This window comes from Chiloscyllium plagiosum, chromosome 1 (assembly GCF_004010195.1).
Source record: "Chiloscyllium plagiosum isolate BGI_BamShark_2017 chromosome 1, ASM401019v2, whole genome shotgun sequence".
In the NCBI taxonomy this organism is placed as follows: Eukaryota; Metazoa; Chordata; class Chondrichthyes; order Orectolobiformes; family Hemiscylliidae; genus Chiloscyllium; species Chiloscyllium plagiosum.
The window spans coordinates 59,905,871-59,928,555 of record NC_057710.1 but is presented as its reverse complement, the minus strand read 5'-3'; the positions used below and the strand labels follow the sequence as shown (position 1 = coordinate 59,928,555).

At 41.6% G+C, this 22,685-nt stretch overlaps 1 protein-coding gene across 14 annotated transcripts in view; it reads right to left on the bottom strand.

Moving 5' to 3' along the window:
• The window catches only part of ubap2a (ubiquitin associated protein 2a), a 125,767-nt gene that overhangs the window by 90,778 nt on the left and 12,304 nt on the right, over window positions 1–22,685 (bottom strand). For 5 of the 14 annotated variants that reach the window (XM_043687651.1, XM_043687644.1, XM_043687609.1 and 2 more), the window contains exons 2-4: window positions 4,765–4,891; window positions 4,434–4,511; window positions 3,958–4,068 (exon numbers count right to left, since the gene is read on the bottom strand). In XM_043687651.1, coding sequence (XP_043543586.1) covers window positions 3,958–4,068; window positions 4,434–4,511; window positions 4,765–4,854 — 279 coding nt within the window. In that variant the 5' untranslated portion in view covers window positions 4,855–4,891. The other 9 variants (XM_043687575.1, XM_043687591.1, XM_043687601.1 and 6 more) reach the window with 6 other exon arrangements.

Here is a 22,685-nt window from a genome sequence, read left to right as displayed (position 1 = left end):
TTTAGAAAGTAGTCCATGCTTGTATTCTTTTTTCCAAAGTGCAAGACCTCGCATTTGCTCACATTGAAAATGCCATTTCCTGGACCACTCTTCCAAACTGTCTAGATCCTTCTGCAGCCTCCCCACTTCCTCAGTACTACCTGCCTGTCCACCTAACTTTGTATCGTCGGCAAACTTCGCTAGAATGCCCCCAGTCCCTTCATCCAGATCATTAATATATATATATAACGTGAACAGCTGCGACCCCAACACTGAACCCTGCGGGACACCGCTTGTCACCGGCTGCCATTCCGAAAAAGAACCTTTTATCCCAACTCTCTGCCTCCTGTCAGACAGCCAACCCTCTATCCATACCAGTAGCTCACCTCAAACACCATGGGCCCTCACCTTGCTCAGCAGCCTCCCATGTGGCNNNCTCCAACAGGTTTGTCAGGCACAACTTCCCCTTACTAAATCCATGTTGACTTGTTCTAACCCGACCGTGCTCTTCCAAGAATTTAGAAACCTCATCCTTAATGATGGATTCTAGAATTTTACCAACAACCGAGGTTAGGTTAATTGGCCTATAATTTTCCATCTTTTGCCTTGATCCTTTCTTGAACATCTACATCTAGGTTTCACTGCTTCTTTTGGTCGGATAATCTCTGACCAATTTGGTTCAGCACAGGATAACACCACCACCTGCCTTAAGCATTAGGGTTCTTAACTATTACTTAGGCTCTAATTTTTGTTGCACTCATCTCCATACATTTTCTACCACTTCCTATTACATTTTTAAATCGCTCATATCTTGAATATGTTCACATACTGTTCTCATGTCTTCTTCGTGTTGTAAACTTCCTTTCAATTGAAGCAGCCAGCATTGGAAGCAGTTCAAGAGAGGCTCAGCAGCCTGGTTTCTGGGAACAAGTGGTTGACTAAGTTTGCAGATGACACCAAAATTGGAGAAGTAGTGGATAGTGAAGGAGATTACCTCAGGATCTTTATCAGATGGACAAATAGGCTGAGGAGTGGCAGATGGAATTTAATTCAGATAAATGAGAGGTGCTACATTTTGGAAAAGCAAATCTTAGCACGACCTACACACTTAATGCTAAGATCTTAGGGAGTGTTACTGAACGAAGACTTTGGAGTGCAGGCTCATAGATCCTGGAAAGTGGAGTTGCAGGTAGATCGGACAGTGAAGGCAGTGTTTTGTATGCTTGCCTTTACTGGTCAATGCATTGAGTATAGGAGTTGGGAGGTCATATTGTGGCTGTACAGGGCATTGGTTAGGCCACGTTTGGAATACTGCGTGCAATTCTGGTCTCCCTCCTATTGGAAGGATGTTACAAAACTTGAAAAGGTTCAGTAAAGATTTACGAGGATGTTGCCAGAGTTGGAGGGTTTGAACTTATAGGGAGAGATCGAATAGGCTGGGGTTGTTTTCCCTGGATCATCGGAGGCCGAGGGGTGACCTTATAGAGGTTTATAGAGGCATGGATAGGGTAAATAGACAGTCTTTCCCTGAGGTGGGGGGGAGTTCAGAAGGGAGGAGGAGGGGAAGAGAGTCCACAACTAGAGGGCATAGGTTTAGGGGGAGGGGGAAAAAGTTTAAAAGGGACAGGGGGCAACTTTTTTTAAAATGCAGAGGATGATGCACATATGAAATGAGTTGCCAGAGGAATTGTGGAGGCTTGGACATTTTAAAACGCATCTGGATGAGTGTATGAATAGGAAAAGATTAGAGGGCTATGTGCCAAGTGCTGATAAATGAGACTAGATTAGGTTAGGATATCTGGTCAGCATGGACGAGTTGGACCGAAGAGTCTGTTTCCATGCCGTATATCTCAATGACTGACTTATCAAGAACTGCTGAACAGCTAAGGCCTTTATTCATTAGCATGAAGAATGAAGAGTGGTCTTATTGAAAGAAAACACTGAGTGGGCTGGACAGGGTTGTTGCCACTAATGGGGAAAATCTCAAACAAAAAGGGAATGTTTACAGAATAAGGAACCCTAAGCAGAACTGTTGGCATCAAAGTGCAGACTTCAAACTTGAAATACGGTCAAGATCCCAGATATCAAATAAGAGTCATAATAACATGAACTTCAGTTAGTTTAGTTATAATCAGACAATAGCTCACCTGAAATGAGTTCAATCTAACTTCTCATGGCATTCCACATGGCTGTAATTATCTAGGATTCATACCCTAACTTAAAAGACTCCTACCCATCTTTTTATTTTAAAGAATAATTGGTTGAAGTTCCATAACTTAAACGCTCAAGATCTGAAGTCAGTTGTGAAGGAGAGGCAAACTGGAGTTTCTCTCTATTCCTCAAAGGGTTAGAGATTGAGTGTCTCAGTAAATACCTTTTCAACCAATCTCATTCCTGCAGCTAAGTTGGTTATCTTCTGTCTCGGTATTGTCAAACAAAAGCAAAATCGAACAAAATGATGTAAACTAGGAATCAAATGATATATTATGTAAACTGAGTATTGGTACCTGCACATTATCCATGCTCCAAACATTTGACGTAGACAAAAAAAATTCAAGTTTAGGTACAAGATATCAATTGCTCAAAATTCACTTGCTATGAGACTATTTCAGAGTTATGTGCAAGCTCACTTTTTGAAGCATGCTGCAGTGGTTCAAGGCAGCTCGCCACCAACTTCTCAAGGGCAACTAAAGACAGGCAATAAATTCTGGCCAGGCAGAAACATCTGCATCTCATGAATGGATAAAAAAAATTTCTATCACTAGCAATCTTAGAATAGAAAATAATGAATGCTACTTCCTAACATACATGGCCAACTTAGAGTCAGAGATGTACAGCATGGAAATAGACCCTTCGGTCTAAACCGTCCATGCCGACCAGATATCCCAACCCAATCTAGTCCCACCTGCCACCTCCCCCCTGGCCCATATCCCTCCAAACCCTTCCTATTCATATACCCATCCAAATGCCTCTTAAATGTTGCAATTGTACCAGCCTCCACCACTTCCTCTGGCAGCTCATTCCATATACGTACCACCCTGTGTGAAAAAGTTGCCCCTTAGGTCTCTTTTATATCTTTCCCCTCTCACCCTCAACCTATGCCCTCTAATTCTAGACTCCCCGACCCTGGGGAAAAACTGTCTATTTCTCCTATCTATGCCCCTCAATTTTGTAAACCTCTATAAGGTCACCCCTCAGCCTCTGAGGGAAAACAGCCCCAGCCTGTTCAGCCTCTCGCTATAGCTCAGATCCTTGAACCCTGGCAACATCCTTTTATATCTTCCAAACCCTTTCAAATTTCACAACATCTTTCCAATAGGAAGGAGACCAGAATTGCACGCAATATTCCAACAGTGGCCTAACCAATATCCTGTACAGGCGCAACATGACCTCCCAACTCCTGTACTCAATACTCTGACCAATATAACTGTACCTCTTATGCTCACATCCAAATCATTTACATAAATGACAAAAAGTAGAGGACCCAGCACCGATCCTTGTGGCACTCCACTGGTCACAGGCCTCCAATCTGAAAAACAATCCTCCACCACCACCCTCTGTCTTCTACCTTTGAGCCAGTTCTGTATCCAAGTGGCTAGTTCTCCCCGTATTCCATGAGATCTAACCTTGCTAATCAGTCTCCCATGGAGAACCTTGTCGAACGCCTTACTTATTCAATTTAAAAACTTCAAATCTGGAACCAATCATAATGGGAGTTAGGGGTTGTATGCTGGAAAACCCTTGATTAAAATGTTCCCAGGACCAGTCAACACATTTCTACCAATTATATAGAAATGTTTATAATTTGACAATTTTCAGTCTTTCAGTAACAGCTCAACAGTATGTTCAGTTTTAACTTTTTGAAAGTTAGTTTTTAAAGTGCAGTCAGATGTACCTTTTCCAAACCTGTGCAAATACAAAAATAAAAACTTAATAGTCTAGCATCATGGATGAATAATGAAATGCCTTTGTTCTTACCGTATCTGAATTTCCTTCCAGCAGTACGTTGATTGCTTTGTTTACATCACCATTGCAGTCATGAAGTGCAACTATGCTTTCATCTGGGTTCTTTCCAGTGACTTCCATTAACTAAAAAAAGTCCCATTAAGAATAAGGTATTATTCTACTGTTAATTATAACTATTGTACGAAATTAGAGTAACTGTGGAAACATCTACACAATGCATTCAAAAAATTAATCAAGTGATTGAAAAAGAAAAGTTGATGCAGAGTTTTCACGAGAGGCCTGCTCTCAAGTTTCTCAACCACACAAGCCTAATTTTATGCATTCAGATTTAAGTACACAAATCTCAAATGCAACCCAAACTTTGAAAAACCACACATTTAATACCAACTTAGTCAAATGACTTAGCTACTTGATATTTGTTGATGAGTACAAGGGAGAAATCTATTTTTAAGAAACTGACTTTGCATTACATGTGGAGTCTTACTCACTTGCTTCACTTTCTCTTCAAAGTCTGCATCATTCTTATCATAGATCATTTGGGCAAGTCGAATTTGTTCTGCTGTAGCCTAAAACATCAACAGTTCAGAATATGCTGAGTTTCAAGGGATTACTTTATATCTAATAAATATAAGAACCACTCTAAACAGTAACTGGAAAACAAACAAAAAGCCAATATTCTCCAGTCCTTTCTCCCACAGAGGGAAATTGTTAAAACAAATTAGGAAAAAAAGTCCATACTTAATTAAAGTATAATACTATTTTTGAAGTTCATTTGCCTGCCTGACTAGATTTGCACTGATAAGCAATTCAGCCCCTTACCTGTACTGGTTTCTGTATCTGTGCGCATGTCTGAGTCTGTATCTTGTCCCGAGTGCCACGAGATCGGTCATTGCCCACTGAAGACATCATATACAGTATATACAAAACAATGTACAAAATAGAAAATCTGTAAAAGGAACATTAAGTTTTACAACTCATGCATGTATTCCAGTTTAAAAATAATTTGAAACTCCATTAGGAGTCAATGGATGGAATTGCCTCCTTCAGTACTAATCAACAATTCTAGGAAAAAAATTCCAGTTGGCTTGGGGATAAGTGGATTGAAGGGAAAATGTAAAAAGAAATTGAATGAAATGTCAACTACCAGCACTGTCAATAATGCAACACTGTTGAAAACAAACCTAGATTAACCTGGGCTAATACAGAGAATGCAAGACATGATATCAGCAATGAATTAGAATGTTTCCCAGTATTCAGAGTCAGATAATAAAGTACAGAAAGACACCCTTGAATCCAACTCATCCATGCTGATGAGAGGTCCTAATTGTACTGGTCCCATTTGCCTGCATTTGACTCTCATCCCTCTAAACGCTTCCCATTCAAGTGCCATTTAAAGTTTTATTGTACCAGTCTTCACCACTTCCTCCAGTAACTCGCTCCATTCAAGCATCATCCTCTGCACGAAAGGATGGCCACCTCTTGGGATTGTACTACTGCAGCCGAGGGGGTCAACAAAAATTAAGTAAATTTGTAAGGAGATTCCAGTTATCTGCAAGAATAACAGGTTTATAATAATAGGATATTTTCCCTTTCCAAATGTAGACTAGGACTAGGATGGAGAGGAATTTTTTTAAGCATGGACATGAAAATTTTCCGATTCTGAGTTGAGAAGGAGCAAAACTAGACCTTCTCTTGGGGAAATAAGACAGGGCAAGTGACTGAGGTGTCATTGGGGGTGCATTTTGGGGCCAGTGACCTAAATGCTATTAGTTTTTAAATGGTTACAGAAAAGGATAGACCAGACCTAAACATTAAAGTTTAAATTGGAGTAAGGGCAATTTTGATGGTCTTAGGCAAGAACTTTCATATGTTGATGGGGCAGATATTCACAGTTAAAGGGCAAATAGGAACAGGCCCTTTATGTACAGTATGAGTGGAGAGTGGGAAGTCTTCAAAATTGAGAAGGGAGCCCAGAGACACACTGTTGCTGTTAGTGTGAAGGGCAAGGCTGGTAGTTGTAGGGAATACTGGATGACCAGAGAGATGAGACTCCGGTCAAGGAAAAAAATGAGAAAGCACATCTAAAGTACAGACAGCGGGATCGAGTGAATCCAGTTTGTGAAGATCTGTAGCTCGGGAGCTGGTTGGATTTGTTATTGATCTGTTCGCCGAGCTGGTATGTTTCATTCCCTTTCTAGGTAAGATCAATACTGTGCTGCCTCCTGAGAAGCGCCATACTGTTGCACTGAATTGGTGGTCCTGTTTGAGCTGTTTCTGGCTGGTGCTTGTTTCTCCAGAAATCCCATACAACTGCACTAAGCACAGGATAGGACAAACAGGCAGACAACTTGTAACCCGCGCCCATGAACACCAACTAGCAACATGAACAACTGTCCCTAGTATCCATACACAGACAAGAACCAGCAGTTTGACTGGGACAACAACAATACGAGGACAGACTAAACAAAGAACAAGGAAATTCCTGGAAGCATGGTACTCACCCTCTGACTCCAACACAAACATTGACCTGGACCCAATATACAACTGCTGCAATGGAAAACCAGAACCAGCACTAACCAGAAACAGTTCAAACAGAACCACAAATTCAGTACAGCGGAACAGTACAGCAGCACTTCACAGGAGGCAACACAGGATGAAATGTCTGTCAACAAACCTAACAGGTCAGGTAACAGACCAACAACAAATCATTGTACCCTTCAGGGGATTCAAAGGGCAGGAAGAGTATACTCAAGAAATCAGGAGGGGAAAAAAAGGGACATGAGATAGCTTTGACAGATCAGGTTAGGAAGAAACCAAAAGGATTCTACAAATATATTAAGGACAAAAAAAAAAAAGTACCTAGGGAGAAAATACAGCCCCTTAAAGATCAGCCAAGGTCGTAGAACCACAGTAGATAGGTGAAATATTAAACAAGTATTTTTCATCAGTGTTTATTGTGGAGAGGGATATGGAAGCTAGTGACCTTGGGGAAATAAAGTGTTATCTTAAAGTGCCCATACTACACAGCAGAGTGCAGGATGCCTTAAAACTCAAAAGTGGTTAAATCCCCAGGGAAAAGACCGAATCCATGACCCAAATGCAACACCTCATTTATCTAAATTAAACTCCATCTGCTACTCCGGCACCTATTTGCCATTGATCAAGTTTCCATCAAATGCTTGATTTGTATCTTGTAGATGGAGGAGAGGCACAAATCCTAATTCTCTGAAGTCTACCTACAGGACCTCATCTCCCCAAACATGGAACAATGTCTGGATGTTCACAACATTTCATGACTTTTTTGAACCTACATCCAGGAAAAAACAACAACCCATGTTGTATTCACCTGTCTATTCCCCTCACTGATGGATACTGACAACAGGTCATCTTTCTCACCCCTCTCATCCCTTTCTCTCCTCCTTCCCACAACCAGGCCAAAACTACTTTTGCACAGAGAGGACTGATGCCCTCACTACCAGCCCAGTGGTCATCCATTCTCGCATTGCCTGCACTTCTTTAGGTTGAAAGGTGACCACTTTGTGCAACACACTATCCACAAATCTCAGCCTCATGAATGCATTGTTGTGCCCTCAGCTATCATTTCAGCTTTCACCTTTTCAAGCCTCCCCCCTAGAATCTTGTATTCATCAAATAAAATCATTTTTCATTCTTCCAAACTCCAATGGCTACTGGCTCAACTTGTCCAATTTCTACACCAAGGATTCGCTGAGTAAACACTCAGCTTCAAATGTATTGACATCCTCAGATAAATGAAATCAAAACTATATAGAACTAGTCACCTAAAACCATAGGAAATAGTAACAGGAGGCCGCTCAAGCATAGTCTGCAATTCAATAGTACCATGGCTGATCAGCATTCTTCAAGTCCATTTTCCTGCCCTTTCCCCAAAACCATTCATTGCCCTACTGATCAAGAATCTATTTACTGCAGGCCGTAAAAGACCACTGGGTCTTGCATCAGTGGTGGACAAGTTGTTGGGAGGGAATCCGGAGGGACAGGATTCACACTTATTTGGAAAGGCAAGGACTGATTAGGCATAGTCAACACAGCTTTCTGTAGGGGAAACCATGTCTCATGGACCTTGAGTTTTTTTGAAGGAACAAAGGATTGATGACGGTAGAGCAGTACATGTGATCTACATGGATTAGAGTGAGGGATTTGACAAGGTTCCCCACAGTAGACTGGTTAGCAAGGTTAGATCACATGGAAAATATGGAGAACTGGCCATTTGGATACAGAATTGGCATGAAAAAAAGAGGATTAGATTAGATTAGATTACACAGTGTGGAAACAGGCCCTTCTGCCCAACAAGTCCACACCGCCCCGCCGAAGTGCAACCCACCCATACCCCTACATTTACCCCTTACCTAACACTACGGGCAATTTAGCATGGCCAATTCACCTGACCTGCACATTTTTGGACTGTGGGAGGAAACCGGAGCACCCGGAGGAAACCCACGCAGACACGGGGAGAACGTGCAAACTCCACACAGTCAGTCGCCTGAGGCGGGAATTGAACCCGGGTCTCTGGCGCTGTGAGGCAGCAGTGCTGACCACTGTGCCACCCACGGTAGATGGTAGAAGGGGGTTGCTTTTCAGACTGGAGATCTGTGACCAATGTGCCACAAGGATCAGTGCTGGGTCCACTGCTTTTTGTCATTTATATAAAAACGATTGGATATAAAGATAGGAGATTTTCAAAATCGGAAGCTATGCCAATGGGTGGCCTTGCTGTGATACCCCGCTTAGCAGAGTTTTGTTTATTTTTGTAAACTTGTAAAAATGTTAAATTTCTAATAAAAATATCTATAAAAAAAAAGATAGGAGATACGGCTAGTAAGTTTGCAGATGACACCAAAAACAAAGATACAGTGGACAGCGAAGGTTACCTCAGAGTACAACAGGATCTTGATCAGACAGGCCAGTAGGCCAAGGAATGGCAGATGGAGGGTTAATTTAGATAAATGTGTGAGGGGTTGCATTTTGGAAAGGCAAATCAGGGCTGGACATACAGTTAATGGTAAGGTTCTGGGGAGAGTTGCTGAACAAAGAGACCTTGGAGTACAGGTTCATAGCTCCATTAAAATAGAGTTGCAGGTAGATAGGATAGAGATGGTGGTGGGTGGTTTGCTTTCCATTATTGGTCAGAGTATTGAGTACAGGAGTTGGGAGGTCATGGTGCAGCTGTACAGGACATCGGTTAGACCACTTTTGGAATCCTGCGTTCAATTCTGATCTCCCTGCTACAGGAAGGATGTTGTAAAACTTGAAAGGGTTCAGAAAAGATTTACAAGCGTGTTGCCAGGGTCAGAAGGTTTGAGCTATAGAGAGGCTGAAGAGGTTGGGGCTATTTCCTTTGGAGTATCAAAGGTGACCTTTCAGAGGTTTATAAAAATCATGAGTGACACAGGTAGAGGAGAGTATATGGGAGTGCAAAACTAGAGGTCATAGGTTTAGGATGAGAGGGGAAAGATTTGAGAGACCTAAGGGGCAACTGTTTCAAGCAGAAGTTGATGCCTCCATGGAATAAGCTGCCAGAGGAAATGGAGGAGGCTGGTACAATTAGAACATTTAAAAGGCATCTGGATGGGTACATAAATAGGAAGGGTTTAGTGATACAGGCCAAATGCTGGCAAATGGGACTGGATTAATTTAGGATATCTGGTCAGCATGGACAAGTTGGAGCAAAAAAGTCTGCATCTATACTCTGACTCTGCTCCCACAGGTTTGCGTGGCAGAGTTCCAAACACACAATCCTGAGAAATAAATCAGTTTTAAATAGCACCCGTTGTTCTCTCTTCCGAGAGAAGTCCACAAGGACAAACATCCTCTCAGCATTTACCTTGTCAAGTCCCTTAAGAATCAGGTGTTTCAATTTGTTCACGAGAGTTTAGAACAATGAATGGTGATCTGAGTACCAACCCACTTAACCACCAGGATATCAGGGACTATGGTGAAAATTCTCTAAAAGGCTACCAATTAAATGACATCTTTCCTAAACTAAGGGATTCACAACTGCTCAATACTCCAGAAGTGGACACAGTTGTACCTTATACAATTGCACTAAGACTTCCTACGTGACCCCTACTACACACCAATGTGATTGGCACTTATCTGCCCTCTGGACAAGTAGGGATAGGCAATAAATGCTGGCCTAACCAGTGACACCCCTCATCCCTTAAAAAAAATTAGGCAACATGAAAACAGGCTGATTAGTTGGATACCTGATTGGCAGCAAGTTGCAGCTTCATTCTTTAACTCAACCTTGGCCAGATGATTAGCATTCTATCAAGCAAGCAGAGCAATTGGTCAAGGTGTTTGCTTTGGGTTTCAGCAAGAATTGAGAGTCTTTATGAACCCTTCTGCTACTAAAAAGGGAGCAATACGCACACAGCTTCCTTTTCTTACACAGAATGGAGCTCTGTGAAAGGACATGTAGATTATAGCACATGATAGTGAAACATTGCAGGCCAACTGAACCTTACTGGTTTCCAATACAGTGGCAATCATTGAAGTGCTCTCCAACTACAGAAATAAACCTACTGCTGGTCACTGTATCCTGAGTATGGCCAGCAATGACTGAGTGCAATTGCCCAAAGTCAGTGCAACATTTTCAATACAGTCTGCAAGTCATTGAGATGTACACGTTATATACCTGGCATCACAGTGACACTATCACATTGCTCATTTGTACTAGAAAAGATTATGGTTGGCTGAATGGTGGCATCTTGGTCATGGAGAAATGACACATTTACTTCAAAGCAGCACAACAAGGTGGCTTGCTTAATCCATTGCCCAAATTGAGACAATTTTCCTTCTTAGGGTTGCCATCTTCAGCAGTTCCTTGAGTCAGAATGACTTTCTTCCACTTGAGATGTGGTTTGCAGTAGCTAAGTCCACCATAGATAGGGCAGGTGGTATTTTAAGAGGCAGGTGCAATGTTTGAGGTTTTACACGTTCATTGAAACACATGATGCCGAAATGTTTGACAAATTTGCACACACTTCTCTAGTTTGGCAGGTTCAGAAGAGAAGCTATCCCTCCAACTAGTGGGAGTATCTTTTTGCCCAAGGAGGGTCGGAGGGTGTCTCAAGGCATTTTGTCCTCATGGCATCCACTTGGTGTGATAAGCTTGCAATTTAGAAGTCTTGTTTCAAACCTGTAGATAATGTGGCCTGCTGAACACACCTGACTGACAGCACATAATGCTGTCCTCCCTCATTCCTGATGAAGAGCTTATGCTCACTTGCTCCTCAGATGCTGCATGACTGGCTGTGCTTCTCCAGCACCACACTCTTCGACTCTGCCTCACTTTCTCAAAGCCTTACTGTTGGCTGGAAAGAATACCGATATTATCCCACCTTTAGATTTGCACGATTTTTGAGGGCATTCCTGGCAATATTTCTCTTGGGTTTTATGATGTCTGTTGTAATTTGCCCATGTCCCAGATATTCACAAAAGGCCAGATAGCACTAGAGCTCTAAAATATAACCTAAGTGCCTGGCACAAGGTCATCATTGAACACACTTCAAATGGCAAAGTCAGTAGTGATATAGATGTTGAATTTCATTTTCAATATTTGCCATCATTTAAAAGAAGGTACCCAACATTGCAGAATTGATCCAGTGCCCAGAAGTATCCTGTAGATCTTCATAATGAGCATGGTTTTCAGGTGAAGCAGGTTAGTAGCAATAACATGGTTTCTATATGTTCAGCCCAGAGGCCATTCATGAGGCACTGTTGGCCATGAACAGCTGAACTGCTTTCCAGCACTAATTTCATCAAGGTTCAATACAAAGTGCAGAATACCACTTCAGGAGCAGTGGTACAAGGTATACTTAATAAGGCATCAGTTGGATGCTACACTACAGGTAGAAAAGAAACAAGAGAAAGCAGGAAGTGGCCATAACAGCACTTCACACTTACTCAGTGCAATCACACCTGATGTGTTTCAACTCCACTTTTCTGCCAGTTGTGTGGATCTCTCAATGCTGAGATTCCAAAAATCAATCCTACTCCAGTCTTACACAGATTCAGTGATCAAAACTGACCATGAAGGTCAAAGAGTCATACAGCACAAAAACAGATTCATCCGCCCAACTCATTCCAAATCTGAAGCAGCCCCATTTGCCTACATTTGGCCACAGCCCTCTAAACCCGACTTAGCCATGTACCTGTCCAAATGCTTTTGTAAAAAGATAGTTGTACTCTGCTCCATCACTTCCTCCAGCAACTCATTCAACATACTCACCACTGAGAGAAACTGGTGCCCCTCCAGTCCCTGTTAAATCCTTCCCCTCTCACCCAAACCTATGCCTAGTAGTTTTGGAGTTGCCTACCCTGGATTAAAAAAAAGCCTCGGTTATTCACCTAATCTATCCTTCATGATTTTAAAACCTCTAAAAAGGTCACCCCTGAACCTCTTACACTCTAGTAGGCCTAGCCAGCCTTTCCTTTTAATTCAAACCTTCCAGTCTTGGGAACATCCTTTAAAGTTTAATAACATCCTTTCGATAGCAGGGTCATCAGAATTGTACGCAGCACTCCAAAGTGGCCTAACCAATGTCTTGCACAGCTCTAACATTATGTCCCAACTCCAATTTGATGCTTTGACCAAAGGCAAGCATGCCAAAAACCACCTTCACCACCCTGTCTATCTGTGACACCAATTCTGTCTTGTCCTGTCAAGCGAATTTTGCATCCAATTAGCTAGCTCTCCATAGATCCTATGTGGTCTAACTTTACAAATCAGTCTACAATGCAGAACCTTGAAGGCCTTGCTAAAGTCCATGTAGGACATGTCTACTGCTCTGCCTTCATTTATTTTCTTTGTCACCTCATCAAAAAAAACTCAATTTGAAACGTGACTGCCCATGGACAAAGCCATGCTATTCCAAATCAGTCCTTGCCTTGCCAAATACATACAGATCCCATCTCAGAAACCCCTCCAACAACTTAACCACTGATGTCAGACTCAGCCTGTAGTTCTCTGGTTTTCCTTGCAGCCTCTCTTAAATAATGCATTAACATTAGTCACCCTCCAGTCTTCCAGCTGCTCAGTCATGGCTATCAAATAAGCAAACATCTGACAGGGGTCCCACAATTTCTTCCCTGCCTTCCTACAACGTCGAGAGGTACTTGATCAGGTCTCGGGGATTTATCTATCTTTATGCATTTTAAGACCTCCAGCACCTCTTCTGTAATATGGACTCTTTAAAGACAACGATTTCCAAAGATTCACAACCCTTTGAGTGAACTAGTTTCTTCTCCTTTCAGTCCAAAGTGATCAGTCGATTAAGTTCAGACAGTGACCCTATGTTTTGGATTCCTCAACCAGAAGGAGTAATGTTTTCACCCTACCATGCCACTTCAGAATCTTGAATGTTTCAATCAAATCAAACTTCCAATAACTACAGCTTCAAACTGTACAACAATCATCCCATTCCAAAGGGCCAAAGTTAGTGAACCTTCACTATAGTACCACCAATACAACTACAGAGGAACCTCGATTACCCAAAGGGCATGGGTGGAATGTATTTCATTCAGTTTATCAAATTCCAGATAATCAAATGCCAGATAACAGTTTAGTTGAGCATCAAGACCTTGCAATCTTTCTGGATAATCCGATATTCAGATATTCGAATGCCAGATAATCGAGGTTCCTCTGTATACCCACGAATATAGACCACTAAACAGTGCGCAGTATTCCAGATGTGGTACTACAATTGTAGCAAGATATTTAAGCTGTACTTTAATTCCCTTGCACTGAAGGTCAATATGACAGTTGTCTTCCAATTGCTTACTCTAACTGCATGCTAGCTTTTTGCTCTCCTTGTCCTTTTCATAACCAAGTCACTTTAAACATCAAAGCCTACAAATCCCATAACTTAAGTAAAAATTGGCTTTTCTTAGGACCTACACTGCCCTATACTGTATGCCATCTCAAACTGGAATCTCTGTTCTGTCAATTGCTTACATTTATCCATTTTATTTTTATAAGGGTAAATAGATACATTATTATTCATATTAAATGACTGAGAGACAGTAAATTGCTCTGAGTCCAGCACAAGTCCTTCTGGCATTCAAGTCACAGCCTGCCAGCTTGAAAGTTCCCACTCTACTTCTGACTATTAGCCAATCTTCTATCCAAGCAATACTAGCATGCATATTAAATGTTGAGCTGCAGCTTTTAGAATTGCAAATGATTCTCCATCTTCCTTGCTAGCATCAAAACACTACATTTTTAAAAAGTTTCCCTTTTGTAGAACTACATTGCCAAATCTGGATCTTGAAGAAGTCGCAAGTAGGAAAACAGTTAATACTGGGCCTGTTAGGGCTGTTTTCAAATGTGAAGAGGGAGCTAGAAAATACTAGCTTTTATACTGTGGCCTGAGGGGAAAAGCAGCAACTGGAACAGATGGTGAGGGGGCCCCACAGCACAAGGCAAAGTACCAAGGTGATAAAGACATGTGGCAGGGGGTGGGTGGATTTTAATCAAAACGAAGGTCAGAGATCATGCTGTAAAGTTTTTAAAACCATACGCGGTCCTAGAAGCTGTAAAGTGCCTTTGTGGAAAAATTAAGCGTTGTTCCTCCACCTTGCATTGAGCTCTACTGGAACACAGGAATAGGACCAGGAAGGAAACGTCGGTATGGGAGCAAGAAATGACAAAGAACTGAAGGTCTGAGGCATTGTTACAGACAGAGCAGCTATGTTCTGCAAAGTGCTCACGTTATCTGCACTGCCTCACACCAACAGAGACTGACTGTATGGTTAAGAGAATGCCGTAGGCTAGACTGAAACAGTACAAATAAAATGCTGCTTCACCTGAAATATATGCTAGGAACTTTGGATAATAGGTGGTGAAAGAACAAGTGTCATACATTTGTGATTGCATAGCAAGGTGCCATGAGGTATGAGCAAGTAGTGTTAGAGCAATGGAGGAGTGGAGCAGGACAAAGGGACAGTCCGCAGGGAATACTGACAGTGGAGGGGAGGGGACAATGCATTTGGTGATGGCATTCTGCTGGGGGTGACAGACTGCCAATGAAACCAATGGTGGGGTAGAAAATAAGGACAAAGGGAACCCTATCGCTGCTCTGGAAGAGGAGATGGGTGAGGGCAAAAGTGCAGGAATAGGTCTGATATGCCTACCCTATTAACCATAATTGGTGGGAAATCCTCACTGAGGAAACATGGATATGTTTGAAATCCCTTTGAAATATGGAATGGAAAAACTGGAAAGAACAAAATGGAGTCCTTGCAGGAAAGAGGGTGAGAGATGGTAAGTAAAGATAACTATGGGGGTAAGTCATTTGCAGTGGATATTGGGTGGCACCCTATTCCAGGAATGGAATAGTAAAGAGTCAGAGATAGACCAGGTGAAAGTGACAGAAGGATAAAGAAAGAGGTGGGTTGTGAGGGGTTGACACTCAGCCCCTGCAAAGCAGAGGTCATCACAACAGACAACAGCACCAGCCTCATCAGTAGGTTTGTTATAAACTCAAGTTAGACCTGAGAGAAGAGAGAGCAACAAGTGCAGAGGAGACAGGTTAGAGTGAACGAGGGGAGCAAAGAAACTAAGGCAGCTGATTTCATTTCAACAGTTCAAATCATAATGCTTCATTCCATGGTTAAAACTGAGTTAGCAACAGATTCCAGCCTTTTTTCCGTATACTTTTCAACCAAAGCATAAAAACTAATGGTACAATGGTCAACCTCCAATCATGTACATTAAAAGTCTTACACTGCTAAGATTTCCTCGTTCTGAAGAGTCAACCTGAAATATGAACAGTTCTTTCCTCATACTGCCAGTCCTCTGGATTTCCAGTATTGTATTAGTTTACTCTATTGTTGTCCTAAAAAAAAAACAGGTTTTAACAGGCTAACAAACACCTAATAGCTCAATTCTTCTTCTGCCTTTAGTAAACATCACATTTCTTCCAACAGCCATAGGCAATGATCCATAGAAATGCAACCTTCCTCGGAAGACAGAAATCTGATGGGATAAAGTCTGCAAACAGAAAATAGACATGAAAGCTCAAATTTTGAGTGTGTTTAAATGTAGAAAATTGATAGATTTGTGATTACCAATGCATAAAGAGTTACAGGGATTCTGCAGGCAAAAGGCATCGAAGTGTTCAACCAGCCACAATAAGCGGCAGAGCAAGCACCACAGGGTAAATAGTTACTCCTGTTCCTATTCAAATTCCCTCAAATCTGACATATTCCTATCTAAATTTCAGCCCCACCAAAACCAAACTCTTCAAACAGAGGCTATCTAGAGCTTCACGCTTAATATCTAAGCCTCCTCCATCTGTTGGATGGATGGTAGTCTAATACTTATGCAACAGGACTACCAATTTAGTTCAAATTCATCATGGCATATTATAAAAATTTCAGTAAGCCTGATTTCTGACATTCATGCACAAATCATGAGAAAAGCTTCAGGGTTATTGGAAAAATTGAACTGGTTCATTAATATGCTTGCAGATAAAATCTCTATCTGGTTTTGTCTACAGATAACAAAGCCACATTGCACTTGGCAAGTGTTCAAATGTTAGAAGGTAGAAATAAAGTGCTTGAAGGTGTAAATAGCAAGCAACTATGCATACAGAAAAAACAGGCAATATTTCAAGCTATTGACCTTTCATCAGAACCAGGAAACCCAGATGCAACAATGAACTAAGGTAGTGAGAAAAGGAAGGGAGAGAAAAAAACAGAAGTTATTATGGGGTGGAATGCAGGAAGATTCAATAAAAGCATGACGAGGCAAAACAACAACAGGACAAGCAATGAAAATATTATCTAGAATCAGTGAGAATGAGAAGAGAGGAATCAGCAACAGCTCTTCAAAACAAATGGGGACAGAACTTAGAAAACGTTGAACTTGTACTATTTGCCAAAAAGGTGGCAAACACCCAAAAGAGGAAATGCTGGCCCTCAAGCTTACATTAAGCTTCATTGGAATAGTATAGATGTAAGGCAGAGAGCTCAGAGTGGGGCAGAAAATCAAAAGGTCATCAGAACCTCAGTTACACCCCATCAAAATCTACCCAATTTATTCGTTGTCTCCCAGGTAGCAAATCCAGTGCAAGAAATCCAGTGAAAGTAAAATTTAAATCACTTTTCACTTGAAATGACGTTTAAGACAAGGACTTTGGTAATAGAACAAGAAATAAAATATGGGTCTATAGATGTAGGTGAGAAGTAGAATGAAAAGCTGCCATAAATGGAGAAATGACTATGTTCCTGATAGGGTGAAAGGAAAGGCTGGTAGGTTTAGGGAATGCTGGATGACTAAAGAAATTGAGGGTTTGCTTAAGAAAAAGGAAGCATATGTAAGGTATAGACAGGATAGATCGAGTGAATCCTTACAGTATAAAGGCAGTAGGAGTATACTTAAGAGGGAAATCAGGAGGGCAAAAGGTGACATGAGATAGCTTTGGCAAATAGAATTAAGGAGCATCCAAAGGGTTTGTACAAATATATTAAGGACAAAAGGGTAACTAGGGAGGGAATAGGGCCCCTCAAAGATCAGCAAGACGGCCTTTGTGTGGAGCCGCAGAAAATGGGGGTGGTACTAAATGAGTACTTTGCATCAGTATTTACTGTGGAAAAGGATATGGAAGATATAGACTGTAGGGAATAGATGGTGACGTCTTGAAAAACGTCCATATCACAGAGGAGGAAGTGCTGGATGGCTTGAAACGGGTAAAGGTGGATAAACCCCCAGGGACCTGATAGGTGTACCATAGAACTGTGGGAAGCTAGAGAAGGGATTGCTGAGCCTCTTGCTGAGATATTTGTATCATCGATAGTTACAGATGAGGTGCCGGAAGACTGGAGGTTGGCTAACGTGGTGCCACTGTTTAAGAAGGGAGGTAAGGACAAGCCAGGGAACTAAAGACTAGTGAGCCTGATGTCGGTGGTGGGCAAGTTGTTGGAGGGAATCCTGAGGGACAGGATGTACATGTATTTGAGGAGAAAGTGAGGTCTGCAGATGCTGGAGATCATGTATTTGGAAAGGCAAGGACTGATTAGGGATAGTCAACATGGCTTTGTGTGTGGTAAGAGGGGGTAGGTATAGGACAGATGTTAGGGGTAGGTTCTTTACTCAGCGAGTCGTGAGTTCATGGAATGCCCTGCCAGTAGCAGTGGTGGACTCTCCCTCATTATGGGCATTTAAGCGGGCATTGGATAGGCATATGGAGGATAGTGGGCTAGTGTAGGTTAGGTGGGCTTGGATCGGCGCAACATCGAGGGCCGAAGGGCCTGTACTGCGCTGTATTCTTCTATGTTCTATGTTCTATAAATCATGTCTCACAAACTTGAATGAGTTTTTGAGGAAGTAACAAAGAAGACTGATGAAGGCAGAGCAGTAGATGTGATCTATATGGACTTCAGTAATGCGTTTGACAAGGTTCCCCATGGGAGACTGATAAGCAAGGTTAGATCTCATGGAATACAGGGAGAACCAGCCATTTGGATACAAAACTGGTTCAAAGGTAGAAGACAGAAGGTGGTGGTGGAGGGTTGTTTTTCAGACTGGAGGCCTGTGACCAGTGGAGTGTCACAAGGATCAGTGCAGGGTCCTCTACTTTTTGTCATTTACGTAAATGATTTGGATGCGAGCATAAGAGGTACACAGCAAGTTTGCAGATGACACCAAAATTGGAGGTGTAGTGGACAGCGAAGAGGGTTACTTCAGATTACAACAGGATCTTGACCAGATGGGCCAATGTGCTGAGAAGTGGAGTTTAATTCAGATAAATGCAAAGCAAATCTTAGCAGGACTTACACACTTAATGGTATGGTCCTAAGGAGTGTTATTGAACAAAGAGACCTTGAAGTGCAGGTTCATAGCTCCTTGAAAGTGGAGTCGCAGTAGATAGGATAGTGAAGGTGGCGTTTGGTATGGTTTCCTTTATTGGTCAGAGTATTGAGTACAAGAGCTGGGAGGTCACGTTGCAGCTGTACAGGACATTGTTTGGCCACTGTTGGAATTTTGCTTGAAATTCTGGTCTCCTTCCTATCGGAAAGATGTTGTGAAACTTGAAATGGTTCAGAAAAGATTTACAAGGATGTTGTCAGGGTTCGAGGATTTGTGCTATAGGGAGGCGCTGGGACTGTTTTCCCTGGAGTGTCGAAGGCTGAGGGGTGACCTTATAGAGGTTTACAAAATTATGAGGGGCATGGATAGGGTAAATAGACAAAGTCTTTTCCCTGGGGTCAGGGAGTCCAGAACTAGAGGGCATAGGTGAGGGGAAAAAGATATAAAAGAGACCTAAGGGGCAACATTTTCACACAGAGGGCAGTATGTGTATAGAAGGAATTGCCAGAGGAAGTGGTGGAGGCTGGTACAATTGCAACATTTAAGAGGCATTTGGATGGGTATATAAATAGGAAGGGTTTGGAGGGATATGGGCCAGGTGCTGGCAGGTGGGACTAGATTGGGTTGGAATATCTGGTCGGCATGGACGAGTTGGACTGAAGGGTCTGTTTCAATGCTGTACATCTCTATGACTACAACATGAAAACTAATGACGTCAATAGAGACCAGATGATGTACATATGTTTGAAAATACCATTCCTTGAGCCTACGTTGAGTAAACACCACAAAGAAGAAAGCCCAAACTTGACAAATGAAACATGACTGATGAATAAAGCCTGGCAGGTAAGTTAACGAAGTTCACACAAATCAGTTTCTCCAAACAATCTTTTAGTCACCACTTTGGATTCTACCCCTTCCCGGCTCAGTACAAGTTTTCACTGCATTCATCTCCAAATGTCTGGGTGGATGCCTTCACAGGCATGGATAGATTATTTAATGTATAAGTAAAATTAAATCAATTCAATTCACTTTACAAGTCAACTAAATGAAATGGTCAAGTTACTCAGTTGGCAAATTCATTGGTAATTCAGTCCCATTTAAGCAATCAATTGAAAATGACAACTTGTCATACAATACAGATTAAGAGAACACTTCCAGCATTCATCTGAATAGTACATTATGATTTCAGCTGAAAGGCTAATGGGAACAGAATTAAGTCATCTTTGATAACCAGTTTAGTGTTAGCAAAATTCCATGAAATTGAGATAAATATATTGAGGGGGGATTACAGGGAGAGGTCTGAGATGAGATGAGTGTTGACTGTCCACAAGGACCACGATTTTTTTGAAAGCCAGGTATTCCATCCAACTTCTTTAGCCTAGACAGGTGGTTAACAGACTGCACTACTGTAATTACAAGACTTCTCAGCTAACTAACATGTTCAACAAGATCTGCACTGAATTAAAAGCTGATTTCTCTCTCCCCAATTTAGTTGCACTGAGGCAAAATTCAACAACTTCACCTCAATCCCAGTAACAGAATACTGAGCAAGTCCATCCTGGCCTCTCAAGTTTAAACTTCTAAAAAGTTAATGCCAGAATAGCAGTCTATTTTTAAACCCAGAAAGTTAATGCCAACTAACTGTTTGGACAATATTTTAACTCAACACCATGTTGACTTATAATGTTTTGAGAACTTCAGTACCTGGGGCTCCAAGAATAAAACCTAAGGCAGTTTTCAAATCTAAAAATAGGATGACTCTGGTATTTTGAAATCAGGAGGGTCAAGCTCATATTTCTTCTCCCTCCCAACCACTATTTCTTTCCTCCCTGTCCATTAAACTGACCTCAATGAAAGCGGAGGTTCACGCAAGCCAGCATTAAACTTTGTTCTACAGATTTTATTCATATTTCAGTTAAAACATTAAGATTTTAAAGCTCAATCGAAACAAGCACAACCTCCGTCCAATTCCAACTACAGAATAAAAGCACACCTCGTTAATGCTAACAAACTCAAGATTGCATTCTTTCCAACTCGACGCTCTGGAACGTGCGTGAAAGCTGCCATTTGATCTCAATAACCGCACACTGTGTCCAACAGAAGCCCACCTTACCAAGTGGCTTCATCGTGCACTTTTCGTCGGTTCTATTATCCAATAACAGGGCATATTGAAACAACTCCCAAAAGATAAGGAAAGCACACAACTTCAAAAATAAACCACTAACGGTTTAATTAAAACACTAGAAGGGCAGTGATGTCTCCCCCAGCATACCTTGCCCACAACAATGACAACTTAGTACCACAATATACCAAATACCATAGGAATTAAAAACGGGAAATGGGGTGGGGACAGAAAACTGAAAACACTCAGATCCAGAATAAAACAAAGCTAACGGTTCAAGTCAGTGACCTTCCATCAGAACCGTGGCTACCGGTCTGAGACCCAGGTCTCGATGATGGTGAAGCTGCGTTTGAAGACTGCCGGAACAGAAGATGCGAGCAGATCAGAATCCCCGGATCCCAAGGGTGGGCGATTTGGGACACAGAGTCCCCTGGCCAGGTCTAGGCCCCTGCCATTAGTCCCCATCCCCCACCGGCCTCGGACCGACACCATCGAGCCCACGCCGCACGTCAATGAAGCGCCCTCAGGCCCACGCGCACACCGTCACCTTTCCGTTAGCCCGGCGCCGATTTGAAAAGGCCCAGGTGCGACCACGAGCCACACTCAGAGCGTGCCGGCAGCGCGAACGCTCCAGCCACCGCTCATTTACCTGTCAATGTGCTCACAAAGCCGCGCGGCCCACGTGACTGCCTCAAATCCCCGCCGCCATCTTGAACACGTGACGTCACGAGTCGTCGCACCGTCAATCGCTCCTTTTCAGAAATATCTTTTCCGAATCAATATAATTACAACTATTTAATTAAGATCACCATTTTGTATTTTTCGTTCCAAAAGACAAAATAATTTTTCTCCTCTTTCCCTCTTTCTTTTCCTCATGTGACCAGATGACTGACGTCATTTTCGAGCGCCGTTGCTATTGGTGATTATGTATTATTTGGACGAAGTTTATTTAAACTACAATTTATATAAAAACTCTATTCAAAGTTAAACAAAAGTAAAGTATTAAAAGCCTTCATTTGGTTAGTTTTATTTGAAGAGGATATTGACGTAGAAACCATTGATTGTTTTGCATGGAGCATAGTGAAGAGAATAAAACCGTTCCTATATTATTTCTTTTCATTTTTGAACTACAATTGAATTATAATGTTGTGTGATATTGTTCGAAGTATTTTAAATGTACAAGAAAGTTTTGTGAAGGAAAAGATAAAACATTTTCCAACATGGAAATGTGTCATGTTTTCCATCGCGAAGACTAAATACGTTCCACTAAAAGTTCTCAACAAAAACAGAAATTGCTGGAGAAACTCAGCAGGTCTGGCAGAATTTGTGGAGAGAAAACAAAGTTAATGTTTCGAGTCTAGTGATCGTTCTTCAGAATTGATAGCGAAGGAAAAGTCAACGTTTCCACATAATAACCCATAGAAAATATATCATTTTTAGAAACACAAAATGAGCTTAGGTTGGAAGTGAAATATGTAATGCACAAAATGGATATTTAATCTTTAAGAATAAATATAAATTTACTCTTCTGAATTAGAGGCAATTGTGCTATTGGTGAAATTAATCTGAATCTAGTTTAAGCATCCACTGGTGATGTCTTTCTAAAGTTCAGCTTTAAATGATTTATTTTACTTAATTCATTTTCATGCTTTAAATAAACAGGAATTAGTTCTGGGGTTTTCCACAAAACCGCTCATCATGTAATTAATTTATCTACTTGAAAGTGAATACAAAAAAGATCACAGGCAATCTTGGGCCTCAATT